The sequence below is a fragment of the Ascaphus truei genome, chromosome 19 (assembly GCF_040206685.1).
Source record: "Ascaphus truei isolate aAscTru1 chromosome 19, aAscTru1.hap1, whole genome shotgun sequence".
NCBI lineage: Eukaryota > Metazoa > Chordata > Amphibia > Anura > Ascaphidae > Ascaphus > Ascaphus truei.
This window is the reverse complement of record NC_134501.1, coordinates 9484979-9502677: the sequence shown is the minus strand read 5'-3', so window position 1 is coordinate 9502677 and position 17699 is coordinate 9484979. Positions and strand designations below refer to the sequence as shown.

General features: G+C 56.7%; 1 protein-coding gene across 1 annotated transcript in view; it reads left to right on the top strand.

Moving 5' to 3' along the window:
* Positions 1-17699, top strand: part of LOC142470270 (uncharacterized) — an 89067-nt gene that overhangs the window by 20246 nt on the left and 51122 nt on the right. Inside the window, exon 3 of the mRNA XM_075577211.1 lies at positions 8469-8549. Coding sequence (XP_075433326.1) covers positions 8469-8549 — 81 coding nt within the window. The remainder of the gene's footprint in view (positions 1-8468; positions 8550-17699) is intronic.

Sequence of the window (17699 nt, the reverse complement as noted above, 5' to 3'; positions counted from 1 at the left end):
AGGGCTGGCAAAGCGGGGTCAGAGCAGATGTTGTGCTCGATGTCATTTTAATTCCTAACGGGCTGCACTGTCACTATATCACAGCCCTGAGAACATCCATAGTGTGGGGATTCACACACTGGTCTTGTACCCGAGCACAATGTCCCTGGACCTTCCTGTCTGGGCTTTCTACAGAGCAGTGTTTGTATCGCAATCTAAACATTTATTTCTGAGGGGGGGGTGGGGTGATTATAATTTCATACTTTTTGGCATCATTAAATCCACAGGGTTAAATCATCATGTTTTCTTCAATTTGTCTGTAGAGACAGCAGTATGAAACGAGCATGGGTGGGGGGGCAGCAGGGTGACACTAACATAGGGGGGGGGCGGCAGGGTGACACTAACAGGGGGGGCGGCAGGGTGACACTAACAGGGGGGGCAGCAGGGTGACACATGGGGGGGTCTGCAGGGTGACACTAATATAGGGGGACAGCAGGGTGACACTAACGGGGGGACAGCAGGGTGACACTAACATGGGGGGACAGCAGGGTGACACTGGGACATGGGGTGATTGGGACGGCAGGATGACACTGTAACATAGGGGGGATGGCAGGGTGACACTGGAACATGGGGGGATTGGGACAGCAGGGTGGCACTGGGACATGGGGGGATTGGGACGGCAGGGTGACACTGGAACATGGGGGGATTGGGACGGCAGGGTGACACTGGAACATGGGGGGATTGGGACGGCTGGGTGACACTGGAACATGGGGGGATTGGGACGGCAGGGTGACACTGGAACATGGGGGGATTGGGACAGCAGGGTGACACTGGGACATGGGGGGGGGATTGGGACAGCAGGGTGACACTGGGACATGGGGGGATGTGGGACAGCAGGGTGACACTGGTACATGGGGGTATTGGGACGGCAGGGTGACACTGGTACATGGGGGGATTGGGACAGCAGGGTGACACTGGTACATGGGGGTATTGGGACGGCAGGGTGACACTGGTACATGGGGGTATTGGGACAGCAGGGTGACACTGGGACATGGGGGGATTGGGACGGCTGGGCGACACTGGTACATGGGGGTATTGGGACGGCAGGGTGACACTGGGACATGGGGGGATTGGGACAGCAGGGTGACACTGGGACTTGGGGGGGATTGGGACAGCAGGGTGACACTGGTACATGGGGGGATTGGGACAGCAGGGTGACACTGGTACATGGGGGGATTGGGACAGCAGGGTGACACTGGTACATGGGGGTATTGGGACGGCAGGGTGACACTGGGACATGGGGGGATTGGGACGGCAGGGTGACACTGGTACATGGGGGGATTGGGACGGCAGGGTGACACTGGGACTTGGGGGGGATTGGGACAGCAGGGTGACACTGGGACTTGGGGGGGATTGGGACAGCAGGGTGACACTGGTACATGGGGGGATTGGGACGGCAGGGTGACACTGGTACATGGGGGGATTGGGACAGCAGGGTGACACTGGTACATGGGGGGATTGGGACAGCAGGGTGACACTGGTACATGGGGGGATTGGGACAGCAGGGTGACACTGGTACATGGGGGGATTGGGACAGCAGGGTGACACTGGTACATGGGGGGATTGGGACAGCAGGGTGACACTGGTACATGGGGGTATTGGGACGGCAGGGTGACACTGGGACATGGGGGGATTGGGACGGCAGGGTGACACTGGTACATGGGGGGATTGGGACGGCAGGGTGACACTGGGACTTGGGGGGGATTGGGACAGCAGGGTGACACTGGGACATGGGGGTATTGGGACGGCAGGGTGACACTGGTACATGGGGGTATTGGGACGGTAGGGTGACACTGGTACATGGGGTTATTGGGACGGCAGGGTGACACTGGGACATGGGGGTATTGGGACAGCAGGGTGACACTGGTACATGGGGTTATTGGGACGGCAGGGTGACACTGGGACATGGGGGTATTGGGACGGCAGGGTGACACTGGTACATGGGGTTATTGGGACGGCAGGGTGACACTGGTACATGGGGGGATTGGTACGGCAGGGTGACACTGGTACATGGGGGGATTGGGACGGCAGGGTGACACTGGGACTTGGGGTTATTGGGACGGCAGGGTGACACTGGGACATGGGGGGATTGGGACGGCAGGGTGACACTGGGACATGGGGGGATTGGGACGGCAGGGTGACACTGGAACATGGGGGTATTGGGATGGCAGGGTGACACTGGTACATGGGGGTATTGGGACGGCAGGGTGACACTGGAACATGGGGGTATTGGGACGGCAGGGTGACACTGGAACATGGGGGTATTGGGACGGCAGGGTGACACTGGAACATGGGGGTATTGGGACGGCAGGGTGACACTGGTACATGGGGGTATTGGGACGGCAGGGTGACACTGGAACATGGGGGTATTGGGACGGCAGGGTGACACTGGAACATGGGGGTATTGGGACGGCAGGGTGACACTGGGACATGGGGGGATTGGGACGGCAGGGTGACACTGGAACATGGGGGTATTGGGACGGCAGGGTGACACTGGTACATGGGGGTATTGGGACGGCTGGGTGACACTGGGACATGGGGGGATTGGGACGGCTGGGTGACACTGGGACATGGGGGGATTGGGACGGCTGGGTGACACTGGAACATGGGGGTATTGGGATGGCAGGGTGACACTGGGACATGGGGGTATTGGGACGGCAGGGTGACACTGGGACATGGGGGGATTGGGACGGCAGGGTGACACTGGTACATGGGGGTATTGGGACGGCAGGGTGACACTGGTACATGGGGGGATTGGGACGGCAGGGTGACACTGGTACATGGGGGTATTGGGACGGCAGGGTGACACTGGAACACGGGGGTATTGGGACGGCTGGGTGACACTGGGACATGGGGGGATTGGGACGGCAGGGTGACACTGGAACATGGGGGTATTGGGACGGCTGGGTGACACTGGTACATGGGGGGATTGGGACGGCAGGGTGACACTGGTACATGGGGATATTGGGACGGCAGGGTGACACTGGGACATGGGGGGATTGGGACGGCAGGGTGACACTGGAACATGGGGGTATTGGGACGGCTGGGTGACACTGGGACATGGGGGGATTGGGACGGCAGGGTGACACTGGTACATGGGGGGATTGGGACGGCAGGGTGACACTGGTACATGGGGTTATTGGGACGGCAGGGTGACACTGGTACATGGGGTTATTGGGACGGCAGGGTGACACTGGGACATGGGGGGATTGGGACGGCAGGGTGACACTGGTACATGGGGTTATTGGGACGGCAGGGTGACACTGGGACATGGGGGGATTGGGACGGTAGGGTGACACTGGTACATGGGAGTATTGGGGCGGCAGGGTGACACTGGTACATGGGGGGATTGGGACAGCAGGGTGACACTGGTACATGGGGGTATTGGGACGGCAGGGTGACACTGGTACATGGGGGGATTGGGACGGCAGGGTGACACTGGTACATGGGGGTATTGGGACGGCAGGGTGACACTGGGACATGGGGGGATTGGGACAGCAGGGTGACACTGGAACATGGGGGGATTGGGACAGCAGGGTGACACTGGTACATGGGGGTATTGGGACGGCAGGGTGACACTGGTACATGGGGGGATTGGGACAGCAGGGTGACACTGGTACATGGGGGTATTGGGACGGCAGGGTGACACTGGGACATGGGGGGATTGGGACGGCAGGGTGACACTGGTACATGGGGGTATTGGGACAGCAGGGTGACACTGGTACATGGGGGGATTGGGACGGCAGGGTGACACTGGGACATGGGGGGATTGGGACAGCAGGGTGACACTGGGACATGGGGGTATTGGGACGGCAGGGTGACACTGGGACTTGGGGGGGATTGGGATGGCAGGGTGACACTGGTACATGGGGGGATTGGGACGGCAGGGTGACACTGGTACATGGGGTTATTGGGACGGCAGGGTGACACTGGTACATGGGGGGATTGGGACGGCAGGGTGACACTGGTACATGGGGGGATTGGGACAGCAGGGTGACACTGGGACATGGGGGGATTGGGACGGCAGGGTGACACTGGTACATGGGGGGATTGGGACAGCAGGGTGACACTGGTACATGGGGGTATTGGGACGGCAGGGTGACACTGGGACTTGGGAGGGATTGGGACGGCTGGGTGACACTGGTACATGGGGGGATTGGGACAGCAGGGTGACACTGGGACATGGGGGGATTGGGACGGCAGGGTGACACTGGAACATGGGGGGGATTGGGACGGCAGGGTGACACTGGTACATGGGGGGATTGGGACAGCAGGGTGACACTGGTACATGGGGGTATTGGGACGGCAGGGTGACACTGGTACATGGGGGTATTGGGACGGCAGGGTGACACTGGTACATGGGGGGATTGGGACGGCAGGGTGACACTGGGACTTGGGGGGGATTGGGACAGCAGGGTGACACTGGGACATGGGGGTATTGGGACGGCAGGGTGACACTGGTACATGGGGGTATTGGGACGGTAGGGTGACACTGGTACATGGGGTTATTGGGACGGCAGGGTGACACTGGTACATGGGGTTATTGGGACGGCAGGGTGACACTGGTACATGGGGTTATTGGGACGGCAGGGTGACACTGGAACATGGGGGGATTGGGACGGCAGGGTGACACTGGTACATGGGGGGATTGGGACGGCAGGGTGACACTGGTACATGGGGGGATTGGGACGGCAGGGTGACACTGGTACATGGGGGGATTGGGACGGCAGGGTGACACTGGGACATGGGGGGATTGGGACGGCAGGGTGACACTGGAACATGGGGGGATTGGGACGGCAGGGTGACACTGGTACATGGGGGGATTGGGACGGCAGGGTGACACTGGTACATGGGGGGATTGGGACGGCAGGGTGACACTGGTACATGGGGGGATTGGGACGGCAGGGTGACACTGGTACATGGGGGGATTGGGACGGCAGGGTGACACTGGGACATGGGGGGATTGGGACAGCAGGGTGACACTGGTACATGGGGGGATTGGGACGGCAGGGTGACACTGGGACATGGGGGGATTGGGACAGCAGGGTGACACTGGGACATGGGGGGATTGGGACGGCAGGGTGACACTGGTACATGGGGGTATTGGGACGGCAGGGTGACACTGGGACATGGGGGGATTGGGACAGCAGGGTGACACTGGTACATGGGGGGATTGGGACGGCAGGGTGACACTGGTACATGGGGGGATTGGGACGGCAGGGTGACACTGGTACATGGGGGTATTGGGACGGCAGGGTGACACTGGTACATGGGAGTATTGGGGCGGCAGGGTGACACTGGGACATGGGGGGATGTGGGACAGCAGGGTGACACTGGTACATGGGAGTATTGGGGCGGCAGGGTGACACTGGTACATGGGGGGATTGGGACAGCAGGGTGACACTGGTACATGGGGGTATTGGGACGGCAGGGTGACACTGGTACATGGGGGGATTGGGACGGCAGGGTGACACTGGTACATGGGGGTATTGGGACGGCAGGGTGACACTGGGACATGGGGGGATTGGGACAGCAGGGTGACACTGGTACATGGGGGTATTGGGACGGCAGGGTGACACTGGTACATGGGGGGATTGGTACGGCAGGGTGACACTGGTACATGGGGGGATTGGGACAGCAGGGTGACACTGGAACATGGGGGGATTGGGACGGCAGGGTGACACTGGAACATGGGGGGATTGGGATGGCAGGGTGACACTGGGACATGGGGGGATTGGGACAGCAGGGTGGCACTGGGACATGGGGGGATTGGGACGGCAGGGTGACACTGGGACATGGGGGGATTGGGACGGCAGGGTGACACTGGTACATGGGGTTATTGGGACGGCAGGGTGACACTGGTACATGGGGGGATTGGGACGGCTGGGTGACACTGGTACATGGGGGGATTGGGACGGCAGGGTGACACTGGTACATGGGGGGATTGGGACAGCAGGGTGACACTGGTACATGGGGGGATTGGGACGGCAGGGTGACACTGGTACATGGGGGGATTGGGACAGCAGGGTGACACTGGTACATGGGGGTATTGGGACGGCAGGGTGACACTGGAACATGGGGGGATTGGGACGGCAGGGTGACACTGGGACATGGGGGGATTGGGACGGCAGGGTGACACTGGGACATGGGGTTATTGGGACGGCAGGGTGACACTGGGACATGGGGGTATTGGGACGGCAGGGTGACACTGGTACATGGGGGGATTGGGACAGCAGGGTGACACTGGTACATGGGGGTATTGGGACGGCAGGGTGACACTGGTACATGGGAGTATTGGGGCGGCAGGGTGACACTGGTACATGGGGGGATTGGGACGGCAGGGTGACACTGGTACATGGGGGGATTGGGACGGCAGGGTGACACTGGGACATGGGGGGATTGGGACGGCAGGGTGACACTGGGACATGGGGGTATTGGGACAGCAGGGTGACACTGGAACATGGGGGGATTGGGACGGCAGGGTGACACTGGTACATGGGGGGATTGGGACGGCAGGGTGACACTGGTACATGGGGGGGATTGGGACAGCAGGGTGACACTGGTACATGGGGGTATTGGGACGGCAGGGTGACACTGGTACATGGGAGTATTGGGGCGGCAGGGTGACACTGGTACATGGGGGGATTGGGACGGCAGGGTGACACTGGTACATGGGGGGATTGGGACGGCAGGGTGACACTGGGACATGGGGGGATTGGGACGGCAGGGTGACACTGGTACATGGGGGTATTGGGACGGCAGGGTGACACTGGTACATGGGGGGGATTGGGACGGCAGGGTGACACTGGTACATGGGGGTATTGGGACGGCAGGGTGACACTGGTACATGGGAGTATTGGGGCGGCAGGGTGACACTGGTACATGGGGGGATTGGGACGGCAGGGTGACACTGGTACATGGGGGGATTGGGACAGCAGGGTGACACTGGTACATGGGGGTATTGGGACGGCAGGGTGACACTGGTACATGGGAGTATTGGGGCGGCAGGGTGACACTGGGACATGGGGGGATTGGGACGGCAGGGTGACACTGGTACATGGGGGGATTGGGACGGCAGGGTGACACTGGTACATGGGGGGATTGGGACGGCAGGGTGACACTGGTACATGGGGGGATTGGGACGGCAGGGTGACACTGGTACATGGGGGGATTGGGACGGCAGGGTGACACTGGTACATGGGGGTATTTTAGGGGAGTTGATGAACAAGGGGTAGAATTTGTGTCACTATTACAAGTAAGTAATTTCTTACAATGAATAAACAAGCTCTAAGCAGCTGTCTCATGCAAACAGGGGCTGCTGAGATTTTAAATATGTAATCGGGCGCTCTTGTCTGGCTGAATAAATGGATAATTTAATTGTGCAAGTGCCACAAATATGAGTGCAAATATAAAGTGAATCGAGTGATCAATTATAACACAATAGTGAATACATATATGGTAAAGATAAAAAATCAATATATAAAACCTGCACCAGGTTGTGATGTGTGAATATTGTGATTGAAGCGGCTCACACCCCTCTGCTGAGAGCCAGGGCTCCCGATGCTGTGAGTGCGGTGTGCTCTGCTGCGGTGGCAGATGCCTTCTGTGTCCCTGGGCGTCCCATGTATGACCCTGTCGTGTGTCTGCCTCCCCTGTGGGGCTGGAGCACCCTCTGCTGGCGAGTGCTGGGAGATATTTTTAACACGGTGTGTCAGAACTGCGTGTGTGCACACGCATGTCAGTTGCGTGTGTGCGCGCGCACGTCTTCTGTGTGTGTGCGTGTGCGAGCACACGTCAGGTGTGTGTGTGTGTATGTGTGCGCACATTGTGTGTGCGTGCACCTCACACATGTCAACTGTGTCGGATCTGTGTATATTCGTATGTGACATGTCCGTGTGTCTGTCTGTGTGCACATGCACGCACGTTGTGTGCGCGCATGTCAGGTGTCTGTGTGTATGTGTGTCGGATCTGTGTGTACGCGTACGTGTCAGATCTGTGTGCACATGCACGCACGTCATCTGTGTGCGTGCATGTGTCTGTGCGCACGTGTCAGGTGTGTGTGTTGAATCTGTGTGTACGCGTACGTGTCAGAACCGTGTTTATCTGGGTGCACATGTCGGGTGTGCATGTGTGTGTGCGCACGTGTAAGGTGTGTGTTGGATCTGTGTACGCGTACGTGTCAGAACTGTGTGTCTGTCTGTGTGCACATGTCGGGTTTGCGCCTGTGTGTGTACGTACATGTCATATCCGTGTGTGGACGTGCGCGTACATGTCAGATTTGTGTGTGTTTGTGCGCGCGCCCCTCTAAGCTCTTTGTGTGGAAGGCCGAGGCCCCTGAATGCAATTTGGGCTGAAAATGAAATTGGTGATATAAGACTGGGATTCAGCATCAGATAATCACATCCACTTTGATGATCTTTATTTTGCAGGAGTCAGTTTCCAGGGTAACGGAGTGTGAGCTTGAGCCGAGCTCTCCGCTGAACGCAAGGCGTCTGCAGGCAGAAATATCCGTGAGTATCTTCCTGTCCCTGTAATGACGGCTGCTATTTCTCATGCATCAGATTAATAAGGATTCCTCTGCCCCCCTCTGCTAGCTCTTCCACTGGCCCTGTCGCTGTGAGCGGCAGTAGTGGCAGGATGTGGAGCTCTGATGCCCAGTAGGCCAAGTGGAATACCAGATGTAATATCTTTAGCATTTTTATGTAATGACTTTTTTATTGCTCCTGTTCTGTGGCGGCTCCCCTCGCTGCTCTGCACACCAATCACAGGGGGATGGGAGATTAGGGGTTTCCAATCTCTGGGCACGGGGAAGAGGGCAAAGAGCACAAAAGCATATTATTCTGTGAGATAGAAACACTGCTGTGTGTGTCTGTGTGTGTGTGTGTACATATACATATATACAACATACATATATACTCGCACACATGCATATTTATGTACACACACACACGTATGTGCGTCAAACACACACACATTGTATATGTGTATGTATAAATAAAGACATACACCTTGCCCCTTCCTCTTCCATCCAGAGCCTGATTTAGTCTCTTTTGGCTCTTCGTTCCCTAAGCTGCTTCAAGCTATTACAATGTGGTTAGTCCAATCAATGAACCACAATGACTGCTAATGCTGCCGTAAGGTCAGAAACGGTGAGAACACAAAGCCAGGCACCAACACTGACCTGGGGGGGGGGGGGGTGGCAGTGCAGGACAAACCCAGGCACCGACACTGACCTGGGGGGGGGGGGGGCAGTGCAGGACAAACCCAGACACCGACACTGACGGGGGGGGGGGCAGTGCAGGACAAACCCAGGCACTGACACTGACCGGGGGGGGCAGTGCAGGACAAACCCAGGCACTGACACTGACCGGGTGGGGGGGGGGCAGTGCAGGACAAACCCAGGCACCGACACTGACGGGGGGTGGGGGGGGGGCAGTGCAGGACAAACCCAGGCACCGACACTGACCTGGGGGTGGCAGTGCAGGACAAACCCAGGCACCGACACTGACCGGGGGGGGGAGGCAGTGCAGGACAAACCCAGGCACTGACACTAACCGGGGGGGGGGGGGGCAGTGCAGGACAAACCCAGGCACTGACACTGACCCGGGGGGGGGGAGGGGGGGCAGTGCAGGACAAACCCAGGCACCGACACTGATCGGGGGGGGGGGGGGGGGGGGGGCAGTGCAGGACAAACCCGGGCATCGAGACTATAGGATACGTATCAGTCATAAATTTAACTCGATTGACATATTGTTTTTTTAACCTCATCAACTATGCAACTATATAATGCCGCCTTGATTAGTGCACCCTGGAAATGTAGATATTGTATAAACGTGCTCACACAATGCAGCACCCCCCTGCAGCTCACACAATGCAGCACCCCCCCTGCAGCTCACACAATGCAGCACCCCCCCCTGCAGCTCACACAATGCAGCACCCCCCCTGCAGCTCACACAATGCAGCACCCCCCCTGCAGCTCACACAATGCAGCACCCCCCCTGCAGCTCACACAATGCAGCAGCACCCCTGCAGCTCACACAATGCAGCACCCCCCTGCAGCTCACACAATGCAGCACCCCCTGCAGCTCACACAATGCAGCACCCCCCCTGCAGCTCACACAATGCAGCACCCCCCCTGCAGCTCACACAATGCAGCACCCCCCCCTGCAGCTCACACAATACAGCACCCCCCTGCAGCTCACACAATGCAGCACCCCCCTGCAGCTCACACAATGCAGCACCCCCCCTGCAGCTCACACAATGCAGCACCCCCCCTGCAGCTCACACAATGCAGCACCCCCTGCAGCTCACACAATACAGCACCCCCCCTGCAGCTCACACAATGCAGCACCCCCCCTGCAGCTCATACAATGCAGCACCCCCCTGCAGCTCACACAATACAGCACCCCCCCTGCAGCTCACACAATGCAGCACCCCCCCTGCAGCTCACACAATACAGCACCCCCCTGCAGCTCACACAATGCAGCACCCCCCCTGCAGCTCACACAATGCAGCACCCCCCCTGCAGCTCACACAATGCAGCACCCCCCCTGCAGCTCACACAATGCAGCACCCCCTGCAGCTCACACAATGCAGCACCCCCCCTGCAGCTCACACAATACAGCACCCCCCCTGCAGCTCACACAATGCAGCACCCCCCCTGCAGCTCATACAATGCAGCACCCCCCTGCAGCTCACACAATGCAGCACCCCCCTGCAGCTCACACAATGCAGCACCCCCCCTGCAGCTCACACAATGCAGCACCCCCCCTGCAGCTCACACAATGCAGCACCCCCCTGCAGCTCACACAATACAGCACCCCCCTGCAGCTCACACAATGCAGCACCCCCCTGCAGCTCACACAATGCAGCACCCCCCCTGCAGCTCACACAATGCAGCACCCCCCTGCAGCTCACACAATGCAGCACCCCCCCTGCAGCTCACACAATGCAGCACCCCCTGCAGCTCACACAATGCAGCACCCCCCTGCAGCTCACACAATACAGCACCCCCCTGCAGCTCACACAATGCAGCACCCCCTGCAGCTCACACAATACAGCACCCCCCCTGCAGCTCACACAATGCAGCACCCCCCCTGCAGCTCACACAATGCAGCACCCCCCTGCAGCTCACACAATGCAGCACCCCCCTGCAGCTCACACAATGCAGCACCCCCTGCAGCTCACACAATGCAGCACCCCCCTGCAGCTCACACAATACAGCACCCCCCCTGCAGCTCACACAATGCAGCACCCCCCCTGCAGCTCATACAATGCAGCACCCCCTGCAGCTCACACAATGCAGCACCCCTCTGCAGCTCACACAATGCAGCACCCCCCCCTGCAGCTCACACAATGCAGCACCCCCCTGCAGCTCACACAATGCAGCACCCCCTGCAGCTCACACAATGCTGCACCCCCTGCAGCTCACACAATGCAGCACCCCCCCTGCAGCTCACACAATGCAGCACCCCCCCTGCAGCTCATACAATGCAGCACCCCCCTGCAGCTCACACAATGCAGCACCCCCTGCAGCTCACACAATGCAGCTCCCCCTGCAGCTCACACAATGCACCCCCTTGTAGCTCACACAATGCAGCACCCCCCCTGCAGCTCACACAATGCAGCACCCCCTGCAGCTCACACAATGCAGCACCCCCTGCAGCTCACACAGTGCCGCCCCCCCTGCAGCTCACACAATGCAGCACCCCCTGCAGCTCACACAAGGCAGCACCCCCCCTGCAGCTCACACAAGGCAGCACCCCCCCTGCAGCTCACACAATGCAGCACCCCCCTGCAGCTCACACAATGCAGCACCCCCTGCAGCTCACACAATGCAGCCCCCCATGCAGCTCACACAATGCAGCACCCCCTGCAGCTCACACAATGCAGCACCCCCTGCAGCTCACACAATGCAGCACCCCCCCTGCAGCTCACACAATGCAGCACCCCCTGCTCCTCCCTGCAGCTCACACAATGCAGCCCCCCTGTAGCTCACACAATGCAGCCCCCCCTGTAGCTCACACAATGCAGCCCCCCTGTAGCTCACACAATGCAGCCCCCCTGTAGCTCACACTATGCAGCCCCCCCTGTAGCTCACACAATGCAGCCCCCCCTGCAGCTCACACAATGCAGCTCCCCCTGCAGCTCACACAATGCACCCCCTTGTAGCTCACACAATGCAGCACCCCCCCTGCAGCTCACACAATGCAGCACCCCCTGCAGCTCACACAATGCAGCACCCCCTGCAGCTCACACAGTGCCGCCCCCCCTGCAGCTCACACAATGCAGCACCCCCTGCAGCTCACACAAGGCAGCACCCCCCCTGCAGCTCACACAAGGCAGCACCCCCCCTGCAGCTCACACAATGCAGCACCCCCCTGCAGCTCACACAATGCAGCACCCCCTGCAGCTCACACAATGCAGCCCCCCATGCAGCTCACACAATGCAGCACCCCCTGCAGCTCACACAATGCAGCACCCCCTGCAGCTCACACAATGCAGCACCCCCCCTGCAGCTCACACAATGCAGCACCCCCTGCTCCTCCCTGCAGCTCACACAATGCACCCCCCCTGCAGCTCACACAATGCAGCCCCCCTGTAGCTCACACAATGCAGCACCCCCCCTGCAGCTCACACAATGCAGCCCCCCCTGTAGCTCACACAATGCAGCCCCCCCTGTAGCTCACACAATGCAGCCCCCCCTGTAGCTCACACAATGCAGCCCCCTTCTCCTCCCTGCAGCTCACACAGAAGTTTCACTTTAAATGACAGATGTAGAAATTAGAGCCCAACAAGCAAATCCAATTTGGTGAGGAGTTTTAAAAATGCCTTAATAAACTCAGTGTGAAATGTATGATTTAATACAGGAGCGAATCGCTGCTATTATGCGTTATTAGCAAATCAGAGCTCAGAGAGCGAGTCTGTGCCACTGGCTGTTAGCCGCTGCCTTCACTGTCTGTATTGATTTGTGTCACTGTCATAATGACACTGGGAAGCAATGAATAGGAGATGGGGCCGTGATGGCAATGGGGGAAACTGGGGCTCTATCTCTTCGGCCTGATTACATTTTCTTTCCCCTTCTTTGAAGAGCTTTCACATTGTAATAAACATGGTAAATCAGCCGTGGTAGCGAAACGCGGGAGAGGGAAGAGGCAGTCAGAGGTCCATGGAGACTGGGTGTCTCAAGCCCGAAATGCATCACGTGTGTACACGGTTGTATGTAAACAAGTGTGTCAGAGTGCACACTGGCGTGTGGGTGTGTGTGCACAAATGTGCCGGGGATGTACAAGTGCACACGTATGTGCAGGGGGTGCGCGAGTGCACATGTACGCGCAGGTGGTAACGGTTTTTGGTGCGAGGGAGGGTGCATTACAGATGCTGGAATACAAAGTATTTCTGAGGCTGCATCTATTTTGACTCTTGTTGAAGATGCTTTGGCTGATTAAACAGCAGAGGGCGCTGCTGTGCAGGCTGGACATTGCCAGCACATGCAGGGGTTATTAGTACCAATGTACAGCAGATAATGTAAATGCATCTCAAGAACAAAGACAGCCTGTACCAGGCCAGGCCACAGACAGGGGACCTCACCAAGGTGTGCATGTACGTGCGGATACAGAGGTCGTGCATGTGTGTGTACTTGTGAAAATACTTTGATTGTAAGCTCTTCGGGGCAGGGACTGCTTTCCTAATGTTACTTTTATGTTGAAGCGCTTATTCCTCTTATGTCCCGTGTGTTACTGCTGTAATGCACTGTGTACCTGGAATACATACATACATACATGCATGAAAAGGCTGTGCGTGTGAATGCAGAGGTTGTATGTGTAGGTGTGATAATATTGTATGTGTGTGTGATAGTTAAGAGGTTGTATGTGTGTTGGTGCATGTCTAAGTGTAATGATGAAGTGGGATGATGCCAAGGTTTTTGGCTTGCGTGTATGTGTGATTATGCTGAGCTGGTGTTATGGTGATGTGTGCAGGTGTGATGGTGATGTGCGTAGGTGTGATGGTGATGTGTGCAGGTGTGATGATGCTGAGCTGGTGTGATGGTGATGTGTGCAGGTGTGATGTGTGATGGTGATGTGTGCAGGTGTGATGGTGATGTGTGCAGGTGTGCTGGTGATGTGTGCAGGTGTGATGGTGATGTGTGCAGGTGTGATGGTGATGTGTGTAGGTGTGATGGTGATGTGTGCAGGTGTGATGGTGATGTGTGCAGGTGTGATGGTGATGTGTGCAGGTTTGATGGTGATGTGTGCAGGTGTGATGGTGATGTGTGCAGGTGTGATGATGCTGAGCTGGTGTGATGGTGATGTGTGCAGGTGTGATGGTGATGTGTGTAGGTTTGATGGTGATGTGTGCAGGTGTGATGGTGATGTGTGCAAGTGTGATGATGCTGAGCTGGTGTGATGGTGATGTGTGTTGGTGTGATGGTGATGTGTGCAGGTGTGATGGTGGTGTGTGCAGGTGTGATGGTGGTGTGTGCAGGTGTGATGGTGATATGTGCAGGTGTGATGGTGATGTGTGCAGGTGTGATGATGCTGAGCTGGTGTGATGGTGATGTGTGCAGGTGTGATGGTGATGTGTGATGGTGATGTGTGCAGGTGTGATGGTGATGTGTGCAGGTGTGATGGTGATGTGTGCAGGTGTGATGGTGATGTGTGCAGGTGTGATGGTGATGTGTGCAGGTGTGATGGTGATGTGTGCAGGTGTGATGGTGATGTGTGCAGGTGTGATGGTGATGTGTGCAGGTGTGATGGTGATGTGTGCAGGTGTGATGGTGATGTGTGTAGGTGTGATGGTGATATGTGTATGTGTGATGATGATTAGCTTGTGTGATGGTGATGTGTGTCGGTGTGATGATGCTGTAGGTGTCATGATGCTGAAGTTGTGCGATGATGCTGAAGTTGTGCGATGATGCTGAAGTTGTGCGATGATGCTGAAGTTGTGCGATGATGCTGAAGTTGTGCGATGATGCTGAAGTTGTGCGATGATGCTGAAGTTGTGCGATGATGCTGAAGTTGTGCGATGATGCTGAAGTTGTGCGATGATGCTGAAGTTGTGCGATGATTCTGAGGATGTGGAGGGTGACGTGTAATGTGCCGTGGTGTGTAGATGGGATAATGCTGAGTTTGTGTGTAGGTGTGATTATGCAGTGGCAGTTGTGTGTAGGTGTGATGGTGAGGTTGTGTGTAGGTGTGATGCTGAGGGTGTGTGTAGATGTGATGGTGATGTGTGAAAGTGTAATGACGATGAGTTTGTGTGAAGGTAGGTAGCTGTAATGATGCGGTGGTTGTGTGTAAGTGTGATGATTCAGAGGTTGTTTGTGGTTGTGTGTAGGTGTGATAATTCTGAGGATGTGTGTGATGTGTGATGCGACGGTGGTGTGTAGGTGTAGTGATGCTGAGGTTGTGTGGGTGTGATGATGCAGTGGTGGGTGTCTGTAGGTGGGATGGTGATGTGTGTAGGGGGATTGATGGTGAGGTTGTGTGTAGGTGGGTAAGTGTGATGCTGTATGTGTGTGTGTGATGATGACATGTGTATGGTTGTAGGTGTGATGATACAAAACCACTGTTGTATGTGTGTGTGATAACGCAGCGGTTGTGCATAGGTGTGATGATGACGTGTAGGTGTGATGATGCGGCAGGGGTTGTGTAGATGTGATGATGTGGCGGCGGATGTGTGTAGGTGTGATGTGGGTGTGTGTGTGTGTATATGTGTGTAGGTGTGATGATGAGGTGGTTGTGTGTGTGTGTGTGTGTGTATATATATATATATATATATATATATATATATATATATATATATATATATATATATATATATATATATATATATATAATCAAAGGCTCCTTACCAGGCAGACCAGAGAATCCAGGGAATCCAAAGCAGGCACAGCAAGGAAGAGACAGCACACTTGTTAGCAAAAAGAATTGTATTAGTGAAGCAGGCACAAAACATCAACGTTTCGGTCCTAAAAACAGGACCTTTATCAAGGGAGCACTCCCTTGATAAAGGTCCTGTTTTTAGGACCGAAACGTTGGTGTTTTGTGCCTGCTTCACTAATACAATTCTTGGATTCCCTGGATTCTCTGGTCTGCCTGGTAAGGAGCCTTTGATTATATTCATTCATATGGGACTAAGCACCTGTCTTCATCTGTATTTGTGTGCCATCTGCTCTGTTACCTATATATATATATATATACAAACACACACACAACCACCTCATCATCACACCTACACACATATACACATATATATATATATGCGTAGGTGTGATGATGAGGTGGTTGTGTGTGTGTATGTGTGTATATATATATATATATATATATGTGCGTAGGTGTGATGATGAGGTGGTTGTGTGTGTGTGTGTGTGTGTGTGTGTATATATATATATATATATATATATGTGCATAGGTGTGATGATGACGACATGTAGATGTGGTGGATGTGTAGGTGTGATACGGCAGTGGTTGTGTGTATGTGTAGCCTGATGCGTAGCACTCTCTCTCGCCCCTCTCTCTCGCCCCTCTCTCTCTCTCTCTCTCTCTCGCCCCTCTCTCTCTCTCTCTCTCCCCTCTCTCTCTCCCCTCTCTCTCTCCCCTCTCTCTCTCCCCTCTCTCTCTCTCCCCTCTCTCTCTCTCTCTCCCCTCTCTCTCTCCCCTCTCTCTCTCCCCTCTCTCTCTCCCCTCTCTCTCTCGCCCCTCTCTCTCTCGCCCCTCTCTCTCTCGCCCCTCTCTCTCGCCCCTCTCTCTCTCTCTCGCCCCTCTTTCTCGCCCCTCTCTCTCTCGCCCCTCTCTCTCTCGCCCCTCTCTCTCTCTCGCCCCTCTCTCTCTCTCGCCACTCTCTCTCTCTCGCCACTCTCTCTCTCTCGCCACTCTCTCTCTCTCGCCACTCTCTCTCTCGCCCCTCTCTCTCTCCCTCGCCCTCTCTCACGCTCTCACGCCCCTCTCTCTCACTTCTCTCTTGCCCTCTCTCTCTCTCTCACTCTCTCTTGCCCCTCTCTCTCACTCTCTCTCTTGCCCCTGTCTCTCACTCTCTCTCGCCCATCTCTCTCGCCCCTCTCTCTCTCTCTCTCTCTCGCCCCTTTCTCTCTCGCCCCTCTCTCTCTCTCGCCCCTCGCTCTGTCTCTCGCCCTCTCTCTCTCGCCCCTCTCTCTCTCTCTCTCTCGCCCCTGCCCCTCTCTCTCTCTCTCTCTCTCGCCCCTCTCTCTCTCTCTCACCCCTGCCCCTCTCTCTCTCTCGCCCCTCTCTTTCTCTCTCTCTCTCTCTCGCCCCTGCCCTCTCTCTCTCTCTCTCTCTCTCGCCTCTCTCTCTCTCTCGCCTCTCTCTCTCTTCCTTGCGTCTCTCTCACACTCTCTTGCCCCTCACTCTCTCTCGCCCCTCTCTCTCAGCTCTCTCTCTCGCCCCTCTCTCTCAGCTCTCTCTCTCCCCTCTCTCTCTCCCCTCTCGGCTCTCTCTCTCTCACCCGTCTCTCTCTCTCGCCCCTCTCTCTCGCCCTTCTCTCTCTCGGATCTCTCTCTCGCCCTTCTCTCTCGCCTCCCTCTCTCTCGCCCTTCTCTCTCGCCTCCCTCTCGCCCCTCTCTCTCGCCCCTCTCTCTCGCCCCTCTCTCTCGCCCTTCTCTCTCCGCCTCCCTCTCGCCCCTCTCTCTCGCCCCTCTCTCT